Source organism: Panicum virgatum, chromosome 2N (genome assembly GCF_016808335.1).
Source record: "Panicum virgatum strain AP13 chromosome 2N, P.virgatum_v5, whole genome shotgun sequence".
In the NCBI taxonomy this organism is placed as follows: domain Eukaryota; kingdom Viridiplantae; phylum Streptophyta; class Magnoliopsida; order Poales; family Poaceae; genus Panicum; species Panicum virgatum.
The window spans coordinates 50,866,408-50,884,020 of NC_053146.1; the positions used below are offsets into that span (position 1 = coordinate 50,866,408).

The 17,613-nt window shown below is 48.3% G+C and overlaps 2 protein-coding genes across 2 annotated transcripts; both read right to left on the minus strand.

Annotated features, from left to right (window-relative positions):
* Positions 1-6,879: 6,879 nt before the first annotated feature.
* LOC120661030 (probable WRKY transcription factor 2) lies at positions 6,880-8,906 on the minus strand. Its single transcript, XM_039939717.1, has 4 exons — positions 8,493-8,906; positions 7,923-8,311; positions 7,650-7,847; positions 6,880-7,550 (listed from the first exon to the last, which is right to left on the minus strand). Exons 1-4 carry the CDS (start codon positions 8,622-8,624, stop codon positions 7,004-7,006), a joined length of 1,266 nt encoding a protein of 421 aa, XP_039795651.1. The 5' UTR covers positions 8,625-8,906; the 3' UTR covers positions 6,880-7,003.
* Positions 8,907-14,062: 5,156 nt separating this feature from the next.
* LOC120662728 lies at positions 14,063-15,816 on the minus strand. Its single transcript, XM_039941814.1, has 3 exons — positions 15,658-15,816; positions 14,116-14,988; positions 14,063-14,074 (listed from the first exon to the last, which is right to left on the minus strand). Exons 1-3 carry the CDS (start codon positions 15,814-15,816, stop codon positions 14,063-14,065), a joined length of 1,044 nt encoding a protein of 347 aa, XP_039797748.1.
* Positions 15,817-17,613: the final 1,797 nt, after the last annotated feature.

Genomic DNA, 17,613 nt, shown 5'->3' on the forward strand with positions numbered 1-17,613 from the left:
GAACTTCGGGGTACGGTAATTTATTACCTACTGTTCTTTCAGTCTTTGGTTCACCCGAGTGGTGGGTTGATACTGGTGCTAATATTCATGTTTGTGCTGATGCTTCTTTGTTCTCTTCTTACCAGACCGGCGGGACTTCCTCCTTGCTGATGGGGAACGGATCACATGCGCGTGTTCTTGGTGTTGGTACGGTAAATCTGAAGTTTACTTCGGGGAAGACCGTGCAGCTGAAGAACGTGCAGCATGTCCCCACCATCAAGAAGAATTTAGTCAGCGGCTCTCTACTGTGTAGAGATGGTTTCAAATTAGTCTTTGAGTCCAATAAATGTATCTTGTCTAAGTTTGGTACTTTTGTTGGAAAAGGTTATGAAAGCGGAGGTTTGTTCCGTCTTTCTTTGTCAGATGTTTGTAATAAAATTGCATACAATGTTATTAACGTTGATGAAACAAATGTTTGGCATTCGAGGCTTTGTCACGTTAATTTTGGTTGTATGATGCGCTTAGCTAATTTGAGCTTAATTCCAAAGTTCACTTTTGTCAAAAATTCTAAGTGTCATGTATGTGTTGAATCAAAACAAACTCGTAAGCCTCATAAGATCGCGGAGGCAAGGAGCTTGGCACCCTTAGAATTAATTCATTCCGATTTGTGCGAAATGAATGGAGTGTTGACAAAAGGTGGTAAAAAATATTTCATGACTTTGATTGATGATAGTACTAGATTTTGTTACATCTATTTGTTGAATTCAAAAGATGAAGCTTTACACTACTTTAAAATCTATAAAGCTGAAGTAGAAAACCAACTTGAGAGAAAGATCAAAAGAGTTAGGTCAGATCGTGGTGGCGAGTATTTCTCAAATTTATTTACTTTATTCTGCGAGGAACATGGTATTATTCATGAGAGGACGCCTCCCTATTCACCTCAGTCAAATGGGGTTGCCGAAAGAAAGAACCGCACTCTAACGGATTTGGTTAACGCCATGTTAGATACAGCGGGACTTTCCAAGGAATGGTGGGGTGAGGCTATATTGACTGCATGTCATGTCCTAAACCGTGTTCCTACAAAGAATAAAGAGATAACTCCTTTCGAGGAATGGGAGAAGAAAAGGCCAACACTGTCATACTTACGTACATGGGGTTGTTTGGCAAAAGTGAGTGTGCCAATAACCAAGAAACGTAAGCTTGGACCTAAAACTGTGGATTGTATCTTTCTAGGTTATGCTATTCACAGCGTTGGATATAGATTTTTAATAGTGAAATCTGGAGTACCTGACATGCATGTTGGTACTATAATGGAGTCCAGAGATGCTACATTTTTTGAAAACATTTTTCCCATGAGAGATGAAACAAGTTCATCTAGGCAAGAGTTCATCAAGGATGATGGCTCTGCTGAGCCGATAGAACACAATGAACATACACTTGTAGAAAATTCTGAGGAGGATAACAATGATGCTCCGAGAAAGAGCAAGAGACAAAGGACTGTAAAGTCTTTTGGTGATGATTTCATTGTATACCTCATAGATGATACACCCAGAACCATTGAAGAGGCATATTCATCTCCTGATGCTGACTATTGGAAGGAAGCAGTAAGGAGTGAGATGGATTCTATTATGTCTAATGGAACCTGGGAGGTCGTTGAACGTCCTTATGGATGTAAACCGGTTGGATGCAAGTGGGTGTTCAAGAAAAAGCTTAGGCCAGATGGTACTATTGAAAAGTACAAGGCTAGGCTTGTGGCCAAGGGTTATACACAAAAAGAAGGAGAAGATTTCTTTGACACTTATTCACCAGTTGCCCGATTGACCACAATTCGAGTGTTACTTTCCTTGGCAGCCTCTTATGGTCTTCTCGTTCATCAGATGGACGTTAAGACGGCTTTCCTCAATGGAGAGTTAGAAGAGGAGATCTATATGGATCAGCCGGATGGGTTTGTATCAAAGGGTCAAGAAGGAATGGTTTATAAGTTGTTAAAATCTTTATATGGTCTCAAGCAAGCGCCTAAGCAGTGGCATGAAAAGTTTGATAGAACTTTGACCTCTGCCGGCTTTGTTGTGAACGAAGCTGACAGATGTGTGTACTATCGCTATGGTGGGGCTGAAGGAGTGATTTTGTGCTTGTATGTGGATGACATACTGATCTTTGGCACTAGCCTTAATGTGATTAAGGAAGTCAAAGAGTTTTTATCTCAAAATTTTGAGATGAAGGATCTGGGAGAAGCTGATGTTATCCTTAATATAAAGCTGGTAAAAGAGATCAATGGTGGGGTGATTCTTACACAGTCTCACTATGTGGAGAAGGTGTTAAGTCGCTTTGGTTATAGTGACTATAAACCTGTCTCAACACCATATGATGCCAGTTTAATTCTTAGAAAGAACAAAAGGATAATGCGAGATCAGCTGAGATATTCTCAGATCATTGGTTCATTAATGTATTTAGCGAGCGCTACAAGACCTGATATCTCGTTTGCTGTAAGCAAACTGAGCCGGTTTGTTTCAAACCCGGGAGATGATCATTGGAAGGGTCTTGAAAGAGTAATGCGCTATCTGAAGGGGACAATGAACTATGGAATTCACTACACCGGGTACCCAAGGGTACTAGAAGGGTATAGTGATTCAAATTGGATTTCTGATGCTGATGAGATAAAGGCCACAAGTGGATATGTGTTTACACTTGGTGGTGGAGCTGTTTCCTGGAAGTCTTGCAAGCAGACCATCTTAACGAGGTCAACTATGGAAGCAGAACTCACAGCATTAGATACCGCCACTGTTGAGGCTGAGTGGCTTCGTGAGCTCCTTATGGACTTGCCGATAGTTGAAAAACCGTTACCGGCAATCCTAATGAACTGTGACAATCAAACGGTAATTGTCAAGGTGAATAGTTCAAAGGATAACATGAAGTCATCTAGACATGTGAAAAGGCGGTTGAAATCTGTCAGAAAATTGAGAAACTCCGGAGTTATAGCCCTGGACTATGTTCAGACGGCTAAAAATCTGGCAGATCAGTTTACAAAGGGTCTTTCACGAAATGTGATAGACAATGCATCTATGGAATTGGGCTTGAGACCCACGTGAGTCATTCTATAGTGGAAACCTGTCCTATGTGATCGGAGATCCCGTGAATTAGGATGGTGAAACAAACTAAAGTCTGACTGTGAGAAGAGAACCTTTGTGAAAAGGGCTCATTCCGTGTATAAGGTGCATTTCTCTTCTAATCTGTATGGCAGGTTGGTCTATACCTTAATGTGTGCCAGGTGGTTTCTTTTAAACAAATGAGTTGTTTTCTTGAAACAAAGATGTTGTCCTACAGAACATCTGAAAGGAACACACCTATATGAGTTTGACCACTGGTCATGGTCTATGAGAATTGGGTATTCTCTAGAAACTCATGAAGGGCCTGGAGTATGACTTATAAGCTCCAAACCGCGGGGATGCTTTTGCAGCCTAGTACCAGTGTAGGGCTCTGGTCAAACTTGTTTGCACAAAACTGGCAATTCAAGGCATAGTCCATTGCACAGTTGTGAATAAGTGTAGCCTTTGTCCTAGATGGAAGTTCAACTTAACAGTCTCTGTCGAATACTGGTATATCAATGAGAGAATGAGGGTATTTCTAGTGTGGCTTGAATTTCTTGGTGGGGATTGTTGGAGTAATGGGCTTGGCCCATTTATTCTAAAGCATTAAAAGAATTTAAAGCCCACTATTAATGCTAGGGAATCAATGTTTAATTCCGTACCGGGAATTGAGGAGGATCTCAACCGACTTAAAAGGTGGACTTCTTGTACACCACTTGTGAAGCCGGTAAGAGGAGGACGGTGAACCACACGCGCGCGCGCGCTCGCTCGCCTCGCCGAGCCGGGCCGGGCCGGGCCATGGCCGTGGCCGTGGCCGAGGCCGAGGCCGAGGCCGAGGCGAGGCGCGGCGCGGCGCGGCGCGGCCGGCCGGACGGGCGGTGCGGTGCGGCGCGGCGCGGCGCGGCGCGGCGTGGCGCGGTGTGCTGCGCGCACAGAATTAGCGTGAGCAGGCCTCCGAAACCTTGCTCGCCTTGAGATCCTGCACGGGATAGGCGGGCAATCAGGTTTTTGGGTAACGCTTTGGCGTGACTGCTCAAAAATACTAAGGCTTTGCCCGATTGTACGACTACTTCCTGGTGGACGAGCCGAACGACTACGTCGACTACATTCTGGTGGCCGAACGACTACGTCGACTACATCTTGGTGACAGTTCGTGGGACTGCACTGCGAACTTCTTCCTGCACCGATTTAGTTCGACTACTTCGACTGAGGCCAACCGAGTAGATGTCTACTCCAGTTGGTAACAGCGCAGCCAATGCCTCCGGCAACGGCCCCGCTTTAGGGTACTCCCTGAAACTTTGGTTATTTATATTGTTTATGCTTATATGTGTGATAAGTATAAACATATTCACATGTTTTATTTTACTCCTTAAAGTCATAGAAATATTGCTAGTTTATACATTTAATTTTGGAATTAAAATATACCGAAAATTGCCTAGATTTCTAACAATGATATCAGAACGACGACCAGCCTGCCAGATCCAAAACTGCATTCAAAACCAGCGGCACGCCGGCACCTGATTTGTTGTGCACGAATTTTCTTTGCTGTTTCAGGCGCTTCGACTAATTCTGACCGCACCGCACAATTCCATCATCTAAAAAACGACTGACATCACAATTTGAGCACATAGCATTCACAACCAGAAGGTTTGATTGATTTCCAATTGTAGGACCGAGAAATGCGACCAGAGGGGGGGTGAATGGGAGCCTTCGAAAATAATCGCGATCAAAAACTTCGGCTCACAATTCTAGAGTGCACTCCAACCCCAGAGTTCTAGGCGATGTGCAGAGTAGCTACAAGGGAGCTACACTAACACAAAACAAGCCTAGGAACCAAAGCGATCAAGCACGGAAGCAATTGCACGAAAGCAGTGCAAGAACCAAGCAAGGTATATATCATCGGTTGATCCGACGCACACGTTTGAACGACGTCGGTTAAACCGGTGATACAGAGCCTGCAGCAAACAACCAGTGAGCACCGGTTGAACCGACGCTGGGTTTTGAACCTCGTCGGTTAAACCGGTGATCGAACGTCGGTTAAACCGACAAAATCGCAAACTCGCGTCGGTGCAGTTGTCCAGAGGATCAACAAAATGCACCAAACCAAGCAATGAACACCGGTTAAACCGATGCTCAAAAACCTCGAGCGTCGGTGCAGTTGTCCAGAGAGACAACAAAACCAAAGTAAATGAACGCCGGTTGATCCGACGTAGGCAAAACCCTATACGTCGGTCAAACGCCCAAAACTGCAAACCAAATTAGTAACGCCGGTTAAACCGACGTCGGGGAGATCAAAGCACCGGTGCAATCACACAAAACCCCAAAAACCCTAACCCGTGACAAAAGCACTCACCGGTTGATCCGAGGCACACGAAGGCTAGCATCGGTTCAACCGGTGTTAAGGAAAAATCTGCCCGAGCAGAGCAGAGTTTTTCAAGCCCGCGACCTGAGAGAGATTTGACGTTTGAAAGCCCAAATCAAGTCGAAATCTAACCAAATTTCGCAGGCACGCTCACAAAGACCTTGTGAACCTACCCACCAAAGGAATCGACGATCCACTCCATGGATTGTGAGGAATCGACGAAGAACGAGGCAAGAACGGGGTTTTTCAGAATTTTCCTAAAACTGAGTTCTTGAAGGCTTGCGATCTAGATGAATTCTAGTACTTGGTTAGGATGATTCTAGTCGCCAAGAAAAGCCTTAAGAACCACAGCAACAAGTAGTAGAAACACCAGAACAAGGAAATCAAGAACTAGGATGATTCATGCATGTAGAGCTCAGATGAACATGAAACGAACCTTGATTTCAAAGCCCCGAGGGCACAAGGAGGGATGGGCCTCCTTTCCCACAAGATCTCCTTACAAGTTCTTCAAAAATCCATTGCTAGAATCCTAGAGATGGAAGGGGATAAGAAGAACAGGGAGAAGGAAGGAGAGGGCGCCAGGGACATGTTCTTCTCTTTTCTCAGCGCAAAACAGCCCAGGGAGAGGCGCCTCCCTTTTTGTGTCCAGGCAGCCACCACCCCCTCCATCTCTCCCATCCTTTCTTCCACTCCAAGTCTCCCTTTAAAAGACTAAACTACCCCTAAGTGCTAGACTAAACTAGAAGGCCCTTAGGGGCAAAACCGGAAAAGATACATTGAAGACATCCGACGGCCGCGACGACTCGGAGAACCTTGCTTCATCTCGACGCAATCCCCTTGATGTCGCCACGCGTCCTTCTGGAATCTTTCGGGGGCAGTTTTTGGAAAACTGCCGAAACCGAGTTCGGTTGCGGTTTTGGAGGGAACCGCGAACCCTTCCCACACGATGTTTCCGGGCACACCCGCCAAGCCCGACGACGCCACGTGTCCGACCTCCCGCCGAAACCTCTTCGACTTGGCCGACGTCGACGCATCCCGCCGTTGGTTTTTCCCGAGGTACCAACAAACTCCACGCCGTCCCGCCTTGGCGCCAGGAGTGGATCGCCACGCGGCCCAGCAGTGGCCCAAGCATCTGGGCCGCCCTTCTCCACCGCACGGTCGTCCGGTTGGGCCTCCAACGCCACCGCAAGGTCTCCCGCCTCCGCATGGTCGTCGAGCTCCCACCACCGCAACGCCGCCGCATGGTACATCGGCACGCGCCTCGCTCTTGTCCAAACCATATCGCTGCCACCACGCCATCCGTGTACCTGCACACCACAGACCAAGAAATCGGCGCAATCTCCACAGAGTCGCGACTACACCACTGTCAGTCCACTCCACGTGTTGGCAATCACTCATCACACTAAGGAGCAGGCCTCCACTGCCTCTCACCAATTTCCATAGACGATTACATGGCGATAAGGTACCATCCTCAGCATTCTTTGCTTCAAAGAAATGTGCAAAGGGATGAAGAAAAAAACTAGAACAAAGCAATGTTGCAGCGTCGTCACTATCATGTATACAAGCTGAAGCAAATCTATCCCTTTTCCTCTTTCCTATTATTTACATCTGATGACCAAAAGGAGGCCTGCTCATCATCTGTTGGTAAGCTGATGGGGCTGCATTTGCTGTCGGGAAGCCCGGTTGCGACACTGGCTCTGCCTTCGGTTCTGCTGGCATCATGAGGCCTGGGTACCCCCCGCATAGCTGATGAATTTCCAACCATCTTTGTTGGAGCAAGAGATCCTAGAGAGGGCATCGGAATCGCCATGCCAGGTGGAACCATCCCGAAGCGGAAATTGCCTGTTGCTGGTCCCAAATGACCAAAGGAGCCGAAAGGAGGGCTAGCACCAAAATGAGCAAAGCTGGCTTGTGCTGGTTCGTGCCTACGGTGAGAGCTACTACCTTGTGAGGCAGATGGAGCATTGGCAGAACTAGAACCAGCTTGCCCACTGTTTCTGGCTGCCGGGACTTCATGGTTGTGCTTTCCCTCATATGTTGTGATGACTGATTTCAGATCATGAGATGCTCTTTCCACATGCTTGCGCACTGAACAGCCAGGGTGCGTACATTTGTAGTAGCTCCTGCAGACAAATTAAATGAAATGATGTTACTAATTTCTGGGGATGGAGGATACCATATACACAGTCCATTAGCATAAGAAATGGTAGTGAATGGGTGACCTCGGATTTGGATTTCCTTTAACGACCTTCTGACCATACTTACGCCACCGATAACCATCGTCAAGAATGTCGACCTCGCTTGTGGTCTGAACAACCACCCTAGGCTCCCGGACAGCTCTAGAGGCTGCAGCACCCATGTCAATGGCACTGGTGGCAACAGCAGTAGCAATAGTAGAAGTTCCTGAAGCATCCAGCTTCCTGAAAAAGTACCAGTGAGCTTAATATAACTGCCTGCAAGCTGTTTTAGGTAGTTAAGTGGTGGATAATATTAACCTTCTTTTGGATTCAGTCTCATCCTCATCACCCTCACATTCTATAGAAACGGTGCCATGAGTTGCCCTCTCATCCTCCTCGTTAGACAGCGTTGATGAGACATCAACTGCATCTTGAGAGCCCATTAGAGACGCATCACCATGAGTTGATACAGGGAGGCAAGCAGCTGTTCTAGCCTCAACACCTTCGCCTTGTGCATTTTGGTTTGTCTCATCATCTTGCTTTTGGTCAGCTGAATTGTGACTATTGCCAAACATGGAGTCAGATGCCTTCGCTTTAACAATTGTTGCATTAATGTTATCCTTAACTGCAGGAAAGCTTGACTGAAGACTGGATTCCTGCTGATGAATATTCGACACCGACTGGTTTTGATGGTAAACACCGTAATCCTGTAAAGCAAAGCTTTTTCAGGCGCATGAACTAATAAAAAGGTATTTTTATTGAAAGAAACAAAAAAAAGGAGATTTGGTGGTGAAGTTGGCAGCAAAAGGAAGCCAAATACTACCATAAAATTGCAAGGTAAAAGGAGGGAAAATGCTGATAGTATACATCAAAAGTCAAGAAAATAACCATTTCTGCAGTAGAGAAGCTTGGTTGTTTAGAACCCAAGTGTGGTTGGAAAGAAAAAACATCATTATCAAATGTAGAATCTTCAGTTATCTTAGCAGCTGGTGGTATTGTTGACTTATCACTCGTTGCCATAAAAAATGGCAATGTGCCAGTAGTTGGAGAAGGCTGTGCCTGCAATTGACCGTAAAAAAATCAGCTAAATTCACATGGCAAGCATAACAGGGCAAGCAAAGGTATGGGGTTGCAAGTGTTATCTAAAATTAGCAGCTATAGAATCAAAACAGAAGCCAAGCTTCTAAGACACCGATCAGAGATCTATTTCTAGTATGACAATGTTTTTGCACAGTAGGCAGAAATCAGTTTGTAGCCACATGCAGAAGTGAGTACTGCACAAACCCATGTTATACACAGTACAGTAGGCACCAATCAATGTTCTTATATAATGGACAAGGATCAGGAAATTTCACCCTAACCCCTAAGGTGAGACAAAAAAACAACATTCTCTCCCCCTTGTTGACAAGGCACACGTCAAGGAAACTCCCCCTGCCTAGATGCTCCCCCTGGAAATATGCCATGAAGTGCATGCGTGCCTAAAAGCTTCCAAGTACAGAACAAGAGCATTTGCAAGGGTCAAATCAGCACAGCATATGAGGGTGCATATACAAAGACAATGCATGGAGAAGCTCATAAGAATATATCTATACAGATCATGAGCAAGCATTTGTCATTTGTAAAAGAAAAGCATCACCATAAAGGACCTAGCATACTAGAAGGCAAGCAAGCATGCTAGAGCTAGCAAGAACATACAGGTGAGCTACCCAAACCATATCACAGCAACTACCACTCAAACAGCCTTGATACCAATTGAAAACTTTCAAATTTCGGTGCCAGGGGTTGAAAGCTTGCAAGCGCTTAACTTAGCGAATGTGCCAAGCCTAGGTCAAGGACCATCAGAAGCTTAAGACACCACTCTCAGTCATCCACAGCCTTGTCCAAGTTCTCCAGAGGAGCAGTCTCGATACAAGAACAGTGGTGCAAGCATTCCCACCTGGATCTTTTCACTCAAAGCAACCCAAGATAAACCAATTTGTTGGACTTTTTGAAATTAGATACCAATTAAACTATTCCAACAGAAAAGAGGGCATCTTGTTGCATGTGAGAGCAAGGGACCTAGCCACTAAGCATGATCAAGATAGCATAAGCATACAAACCTACACATGCTAGTAGCAGACCCTGAAGGTGACCATGTTTTATGATTTTCAGAGAAGAAAATAGCTAAGCTCAGAGCCAATATACAACATATTCAAAGGAGCTAGCTACTCATGGTCAAAGCATATATACAACTCATAGCATAGCACAAGGCACAAGCAAATGCAGATATCATACATGAGAAGCTTAGTACAACTCATAGCATAGCACAAGGCACAAACAAATCCTAAACTACAAAAATAACTACCCAACTCAAAATGGGTAGCACACGCCAAGCTCTCCCCGCAAGCGAGCATAGGTGGCTTGTTCTAGGGGCTTGGTCAAGATGTCGGCTACTTGATTTTCAGTGGAAACATGGGTCAGCTCAACATCACCCTTCTCATAATGATCTCTCAGGAAGTGGAACCTCACGTCTATATGCTTGGAGCGAGAGTGTAGGACGGGGTTCTTGGCTAAGCTAATGCCTGAGGTGCTGTCAATGAAAATGGGAACTCTGCCATAGGTTAGGCCATAATCACTGAGAGTGTGTCTCATCCAAAGGATCTGGGAGCAACAACTAGCAGCAGCTATGTATTCGGCTTCTGTGGTGGAAAGGGCTACACTAGTTTGCTTGCGGGCAGACCAAGACACAAGAGAAGTTCCAAGAAACTGGCAAGTGCCTGAAGTCGACTTGCGATCAATCCGACACCCACCATGATCAGCATCAGAGAAGCCAACCAACGCAAGAGAAGAGGAAGAGGAGTACCATAAGCCAAACTCAGGAGTGTATCGAAGGTACCTGAAAATCCTCTTCACAGCGTTCCTGTGAGAAGTGCGCGGAGAAGCCTGGAACCTCGCGCAGAGACAGACCGCGAACTGGATGTCGGGTCTGGTGGCCGTCAAGTACAGGAGCGAGCCGATCATGCTCCTATACTCCTTCTGGTCCACAACAACACCTTCAGTGTCCTCATCCAGCGCCGTAGAAGTGCTCATGGGAGTCGGCATGGGACTGAGGTCCCCGAAGTCGAACTTCTTGAGCATGTCCTTGGTGTACTTGGCCTGGTGGACGAAGGTGCCATCCCGGGTTTGCTTGATGTGCAACCCGAGGAAGAACTGAAGCTCACCCATCATAGACATCTCAAACTCCCTGCTCATGTCATCAGAAAAACTAGAAACAAGAGAGTGAGAGGAGCCACCAAAGATAATGTCATCCACGTAAATCTGAACCAACAGAAAATCAGCACCACGCCTGAGGAGAAACAAAGTCTTATCTACCGATCCCATGACAAACCCCTGTTTAAGCAAAAAGGCTCTCAATCTCGCATACCAGGCTCTAGGGGCTTGCTTCAGACCATACAAAGCCTTTTGAAGCTTGAAGACTCGGTCTGGAAACTTGGGACTCTCAAAGCCAGGAGGTTGCTTCACATAGACCTCCTCCTCTATAAACCCGTTCAAAAAGGCACTCTTAACATCCATCTGATACAGCTTGAACCCCTTCGAAGCTGCAAAGGCTAAAAAGATCCTGATGGCCTCTAAACGAGCTACAGGTGCAAAGGTCTCCTCATAATCTATCTCCTCCTGCTGGCTGTAACCCTGAGCTACTAACCTAGCCTTGTTCCTCACAACCATCCCATCCTCACCCTGTTTGTTCTTGAAAACCCATTTGGTACCTATAGGGTGGCAATCTGGTGGAGGCTCTACAAGGACCCAGACTTGGTTTCGCTCAAAGTTTTCTAGCTCCTCATGCATGGCATTGACCCAGTTAGAATCAGATAAAGCATGTCCAATATCTTTGGGCTCAAAGGAGGCAACAAACGCTGAATGAGCAAAGCCAGCGATACTTGTTACCTTGGACCTCGTGGTTCGTTCGTTGAGGTCACCTAACATTTGTTGAGGTGGATGACGACGCTGAATGTGTCGTGGTGCTTCTCTTGACGAAGTCGCCTCGCCACCGCCCTCAACATGGGTCCCGGAGGAAGAACCTTGAGCTGGACGTGGATCGGCCGTAGTCGAAGCTGTGGGGAGCGGGCCGCCATCGTCGTCAGAACTCGAATCTCCAGGAAGTGGGCCTGCAGCCGGCGCAGGGACACCACCATCATCCTCAAAGGCCTCAGGCTCATCCTCATCCTCAAAGATGTCCTGGCCAAACTCATCATCACCTGCACACTCCAAAGAGGCAAACAAAGAAGGAGTGGACTCGTCGAAGGTTACATTACAAGTTTCGACGATCCGGTTAGTCTCAAGAATAAGAACACGATAGCCTCTGGATTGAAGAGCATAGCCAAGAAGAATGCCATCAGAGCTCCTAGACTCGAACTTATCAAGATTTCCCTCCTTCAGAACAAAGCATCTGCAACCAAAAGCACGCAGGTGGGACACTCTGGGCTGTCGACCAAACCGCAACTCATACGAAGTCTTTTTCATGAATGAGCGAAGGAAGATGCGGTTGGCAACATAGCATGCGGTGTTGATCGCTTCGGCCCAAAAACGCCTAGGAGTCCTATGCTCATCGAGCATCGTCCTGGCCATTTCCACTAAGGTCCGATTTTTGCGTTCAACCACGCCATTCTGTGGAGGAACATAAGGAGAGGAGTATTGGTGATCAAGACCAAAGTCACGACAGAAGTCATCAAAACGAGCGTTCTTAAATTCAGTTCCATTATCACTGCGGATAGCCCTCATGGCATGTGGAAGCTCGTTCTGTAACCTCAAAGCAAGATCACGAAAGTGCTGAAAAGTCTCATCCTTAGTCTCCAAGAAGAAAACCCAAGTGTACCGAGAGAAGTCGTCAACGATCACAAGAATGTACCACTTCCCACCGACAGAGCGCACGCGAGCAGGACCAACGGTGTCCATGTGAAGAAGCTCGCCAGGGTGCGATGTCATCACCTGATTTACAGGTGGGTGCGGAAGGGAAACCATCTTCCCGTGACGACACGGGTGACACACAAGGTCCTTGTCCATCTTCAGCTTGGGCAATCCTCGGATCAGACCAAGTGAGCTGAGCCTAACTAGTAGATCAAAGCTCAAGTGACCAAGTCTCCTATGCCACCTCCAGAGCTCAGAGGACTGACCAGTCACCAGACAGTGAGAAGTGCTCGAAGAAGATCCAGAAAAGTCAATGCGAAACACACGACCAAAAGGAACAATGCCGCAAACAAAATCACCTCTGGAATCAAGAACACACGAGCAACCTCTCTTAAAGCTCACCTCAAACCCATCATCAAGAAGTTGCGAGACAGAAAGCAAATTAAAACCAAGTTTGTCAACCAAGGCAACCTCTCTCAAGGTGAAGTTATCAGAAATCCGAATAGCGCCAACTCCACGTACCTTTCCTCTGCTGTTGTCCCCGAATGTGATATATTCCTTGATCGTCATCGGGGTGAGGCTGGAGAACCATCTGTGACTCCCGGTCATGTGGCGCGAACAACCGGAGTCCATGAGCCATATGTCCTCCAGGCCTCGAGTGTTCTGCTCAGTAGGAAGAAGAGCGGGCAAATGGCCCGACACTGGGGTTAGCACAGTAAGAAGCAAACCAGTGTCGTGCCATCTACTCGAAAGCAGGGTAAGTATCCTCAAACGAAAACTGTGGCTGGCGACCACCACGCTGAGGAAAACGTGGTGCGCCTCCGCCACCAAAGCCTCGGCCTCGCTGACCACCACCGAAGGCACGGTGTGGAACAGGGCCGGCGAAACCACCAACAGGAGCGCGGTAACCACCACCGCCTCCGCCTCCTCCACCTACACGACGTGGCCTGGCTTCCCGCCTCTGCCCACGTCGAGCTGGAGTGTGTCCACCTGCAGACTGGTGGAACGCCTCCAAAGCGCGCCTCTCAGGCTGCCTGCGCTCAAACCTCAACCTCCGGAAGCAAAATTCTGCCAAGTGACCCTCCCTTTCGCACCACTCACACAGGTAAGGCTCTCTCTTGTGTGTAGGCTGTGGTGTAGAAGCTGGGGCTCTCTGAGGAACTCTGGGGGGCTGAGTCCTCACCTTGGGCTTAGGAATTGGCTTACCACTAGGAGGGAGTGTATCCAGTCGGTTCTTGAGATGGTTAGGCTTGGGAACCCACACTGGATTTTTAGGTGGAGCTTTAGGTGGCTCAGTGAGGATTCCGTCCTTAACTGGTGCTGGCTTAGGAACTGGTGAAGCTGTGGAAGAGAGTACATTCACACTCGGCTCAAGTATCTCACCAATCTTACCATAGGGTTGGACAAAATCAGCAGGAGTAAAAGCAAAACCAACCCCAACACCATCAGGACGCTTAAACTGCTGAACCATCATGCCCAACTGAGGCTCACGGGCGGACACCCAACTGAGAATCTCCCGAAGGTGGGAGTTCTCCTCCTCCATCCGGGTCTTGTCCTTCCGTGCCTCCTCAAGCTCAGAGATCAGGCTTGGGCACACAGTACAATCAGCAGAGCAAGAGCTAGAAACTGCGGATTTCTCCAACTTCCTCAAAGCAACATTCTTCTCCTTAAGCTCTTCTCTAAGTGCTGGGCACTCCTTGCAAGCACCCAAGAGGGTAGGCCGGGACTTGAGCTCATCCATGGCCTTCTTGCCCTCCTCGAGCTTGAGCAAGTTCTCATCATACTTGCTCCTGAGCTCGGACAGGTCAGACATCAAACCGATGCACTGACTGCACTCATCCTCCTCAACACACTCCTCCACAATAGGTGCAGACTGAGCAATTTCTAGAGCTAGCTTAGCTTCCTTCAGCTCCTGTCTCAAAGCTCTAAACTGCCTCTTTGCATCCTTAATGATCAGATCTTGATTATCTAGAGCAGTGTAAAGATCCTCCAACTCCTCAGGAGTGGGGTGCTCAGGACGTACCTCAGAGCTTGACTCTAGCTGAGGTGCAAGCTCTGCAGTAGTGGAAGGAGTTCCGTCGGCGTCGGAGTCGATGGCCATGGTGCAGAGACCGGCCGCCTTCCCAGCATGGAGGCAAAGGCCAGTGAAGCCCTCTGTGGCCTTCTTCTTGGAGCTCCGCTTCTTTTCACCGCGGTGGTGTGAGTCGGAGTCACTGGAGCTGGATGAGGACGAAGACGTCGAACTCTGGCTGGTGGAGGAGTGATCCTCGCTCTGGGCGACGAACGCCTGCTTGTCCTTGTACTTGCCGACATTCTTCTTCTTCCGCTCGTGGTGCCGCTTGGAGCGTCCGCCATTCTTCTTGTGGGAGTGCCCACTCTTGTGCTTGTGGCGGTGCTCGCGGTACTCCTCGTGCCTGGAGCGGCCGTCATCATCCCTGGAACTCTTCTTCTTGGGGCACTCGGCGGCGAAGTGGCCGGTCTTGCCGCAGTTGAAGCAGGTCTTCGCTCGTGCTTGTCTGTTGTTGAAGGCACGCTGGAACTTGTGGATGATCAATGCAAGCTCCTCGTTTCCCAGCACCTCCAGCTGCTCATCTATCACAGACACAAGAGAAGACAAGCAAAAACCTCCAAGAGAAGGGTCAGAGTTAGCTCCAGAGGTGCCTACCAGGGCCATAGACTTGGAGGCGGAGGCATCAGCATGATTGCCTTCCATCTTAGCTCGAGAGAGCTTCTCCACCTCCGAAGCCTTGAGCTTACTGAACAGCTCATCCACAGTGAGGGTCTCATAGCTAGCAGACTCTATGATAGTCTGGACCTTCACCTCCCAGACCTTGCGATCAAGAGCATAGAGAAGCTTCATAGCCTTCTCATGATCGGAGTAGGCCTGGGTGCCCTGTGGCTGGTTCGCACGCACCTTGTTCACAATCGACTGAAAACGACTGAACATGGTGTCGATGCTCTCACCCGGCAACTGAGAAAAGTTCTCGTACTCCCGCCGGTGAGTCTCATACAGCCTCGACTTGACATGGTTGGTTCCTTCATGGAAATTGGCCAACCGTGTCCAGATCTCCCGAGCTGTGAGAAGGTCGCTGACACGATCGAACTCAGGACGAGAGAGACAGGCTATGAGAGTGTTGTACGCCTTGCTATTGACCTCATGTCTCCTAACCTGAAGCTCGGTCGTGCGGACCGCAAGGTTCACATAATCAGGGTCCACGCAAATCTCCCAGACCTCGGAACCTAGACTCAAAAGATAGGCACGCATGCGCACCTTCCAATAGTCGTAATCGGATCCATCGAAGATCGGGGGTTTGCCCGGTGAACCCATGGTCGCACAACGGTTTCGAACCGAAGAAGGCTATAGAGAAACCGTCCCGGCTCTGATACCAATTGTAGGACCGAGAAATGCGACCAGAGGGGGGGTGAATGGGAGCCTTCGAAAATAATCGCGATCAAAAACTTCGGCTCACAATTCTAGAGTGCACCCCAACCCCAGAGTTCTAGGCGATGTGCAGAGTAGCTACAAGGGAGCTACACTAACACAAAACAAGCCTAGGAACCAAAGCGATCAAGCACGGAAGCAATTGCACGAAAGCAGTGCAAGAACCAAGCAAGGTATATATCATCGGTTGATCCGACACACACGTTTGAACGACGTCGGTTAAACCGGTGATACAGAGCCTGCAGCAAACAACCAGTGAGCACCGGTTGAACCGACGCTGGGTTTTGAACCTCGTCGGTTAAACCGGTGATCGAACGTCGGTTAAACCGACAAAATCGCAAACTCGCGTCGGTGCAGTTGTCCAGAGGATCAACAAAATGCACCAAACCAAGCAATGAACACCGGTTAAACCGATGCTCAAAAACCTCGAGTGTCGGTGCAGTTGTCCAGAGAGACAACAAAACCAAAGTAAATGAACGCCGGTTGATCCGACGTAGGCAAAACCCTATACGTCGGTCAAACGCCCAAAACTGCAAACCAAATTAGTAACGCCGGTTAAACCGACGTCGGGGAGATCAAAGCACCGGTGCAATCACACAAAACCCCAAAAACCCTAACCCGTGACAAAAGCACTCACCGGTTGATCCGAGGCACACGAAGGCTAGCATCGGTTCAACCGGTGTTAAGGAAAAATCTGCCCGAGCAGAGCAGAGTTTTTCAAGCCCGCGACCTGAGAGAGATTTGACGTTTGAAAGCCCAAATCAAGTCGAAATCTAACCAAATTTCGCAGGCACGCTCACAAAGACCTTGTGAACCTACCCACCAAAGGAATCGACGATCCACTCCATGGATTGTGAGGAATCGACGAAGAACGAGGCAAGAACGGGGTTTTTCAGAATTTTCCTAAAACTGAGTTCTTGAAGGCTTGCGATCTAGATGAATTCTAGTACTTGGTTAGGATGATTCTAGTCGCCAAGAAAAGCCTTAAGAACCACAGCAACAAGTAGTAGAAACACCAGAACAAGGAAATCAAGAACTAGGATGATTCATGCATGTAGAGCTCAGATGAACATGAAACGAACCTTGATTTCAAAGCCCCGAGGGCACAAGGAGGGATGGGCCTCCTTTCCCACAAGATCTCCTTACAAGTTCTTCAAAAATCCATTGCTAGAATCCTAGAGATGGAAGGGGATAAGAAGAACAGGGAGAAGGAAGGAGAGGGCGCCAGGGACATGTTCTTCTCTTTTCTCAGCGCAAAACAGCCCAGGGAGAGGCGCCTCCCTTTTTGTGTCCAGGCAGCCACCACCCCCTCCATCTCTCCCATCCTTTCTTCCACTCCAAGTCTCCCTTTAAAAGACTAAACTACCCCTAAGTGCTAGACTAAACTAGAAGGCCCTTAGGGGCAAAACCGGAAAAGATACATTGAAGACATCCGACGGCCGCGACGACTCGGAGAACCTTGCTTCATCTCGACGCAATCCCCTTGATGTCGCCACGCGTCCTTCTGGAATCTTCCGGGGGCAGTTTTTGGAAAACTGCCGAAACCGAGTTCGGTTGCGGTTTTGGAGGGAACCGCGAACCCTTCCCACGCGATGTTTCCGGGCACACCCGCCAAGCCCGACGACGCCACGTGTCCGACCTCCCGCCGAAACCTCTTCGACTTGGCCGACGTCGACGCATCCC

What these genes read in the sequence shown, in the direction of transcription:
- LOC120661030 (XM_039939717.1), bottom strand. Translation starts at nt 8,624, where the DNA reads ATGGCAACGAGTGATAAGTCAACAATACCACCAGCTGCTAAGATAACT. An exon ending in GCTTCTCTACTGCAGAAATG is followed by an intron (nt 8,312 to 8,492) that starts GTTATTTTCTTG and finishes TTTGCTTTACAG; the next exon opens with GATTACGGTGTTTACCATCA. An exon ending in AAAGGAAATCCAAATCCGAG is followed by an intron (nt 7,551 to 7,649) that starts GTCACCCATTCA and finishes ATTTGTCTGCAG; the next exon opens with GAGCTACTACAAATGTACGC.
- LOC120662728 (XM_039941814.1), bottom strand. Translation starts at nt 15,816, where the DNA reads ATGGGTTCACCGGGCAAACCCCCGATCTTCGATGGATCCGATTACGAC. An exon ending in TCCGCACGACCGAGCTTCAG is followed by an intron (nt 14,989 to 15,657) that starts GTTAGGAGACAT and finishes GCACGAGCGAAG; the next exon opens with ACCTGCTTCAACTGCGGCAA.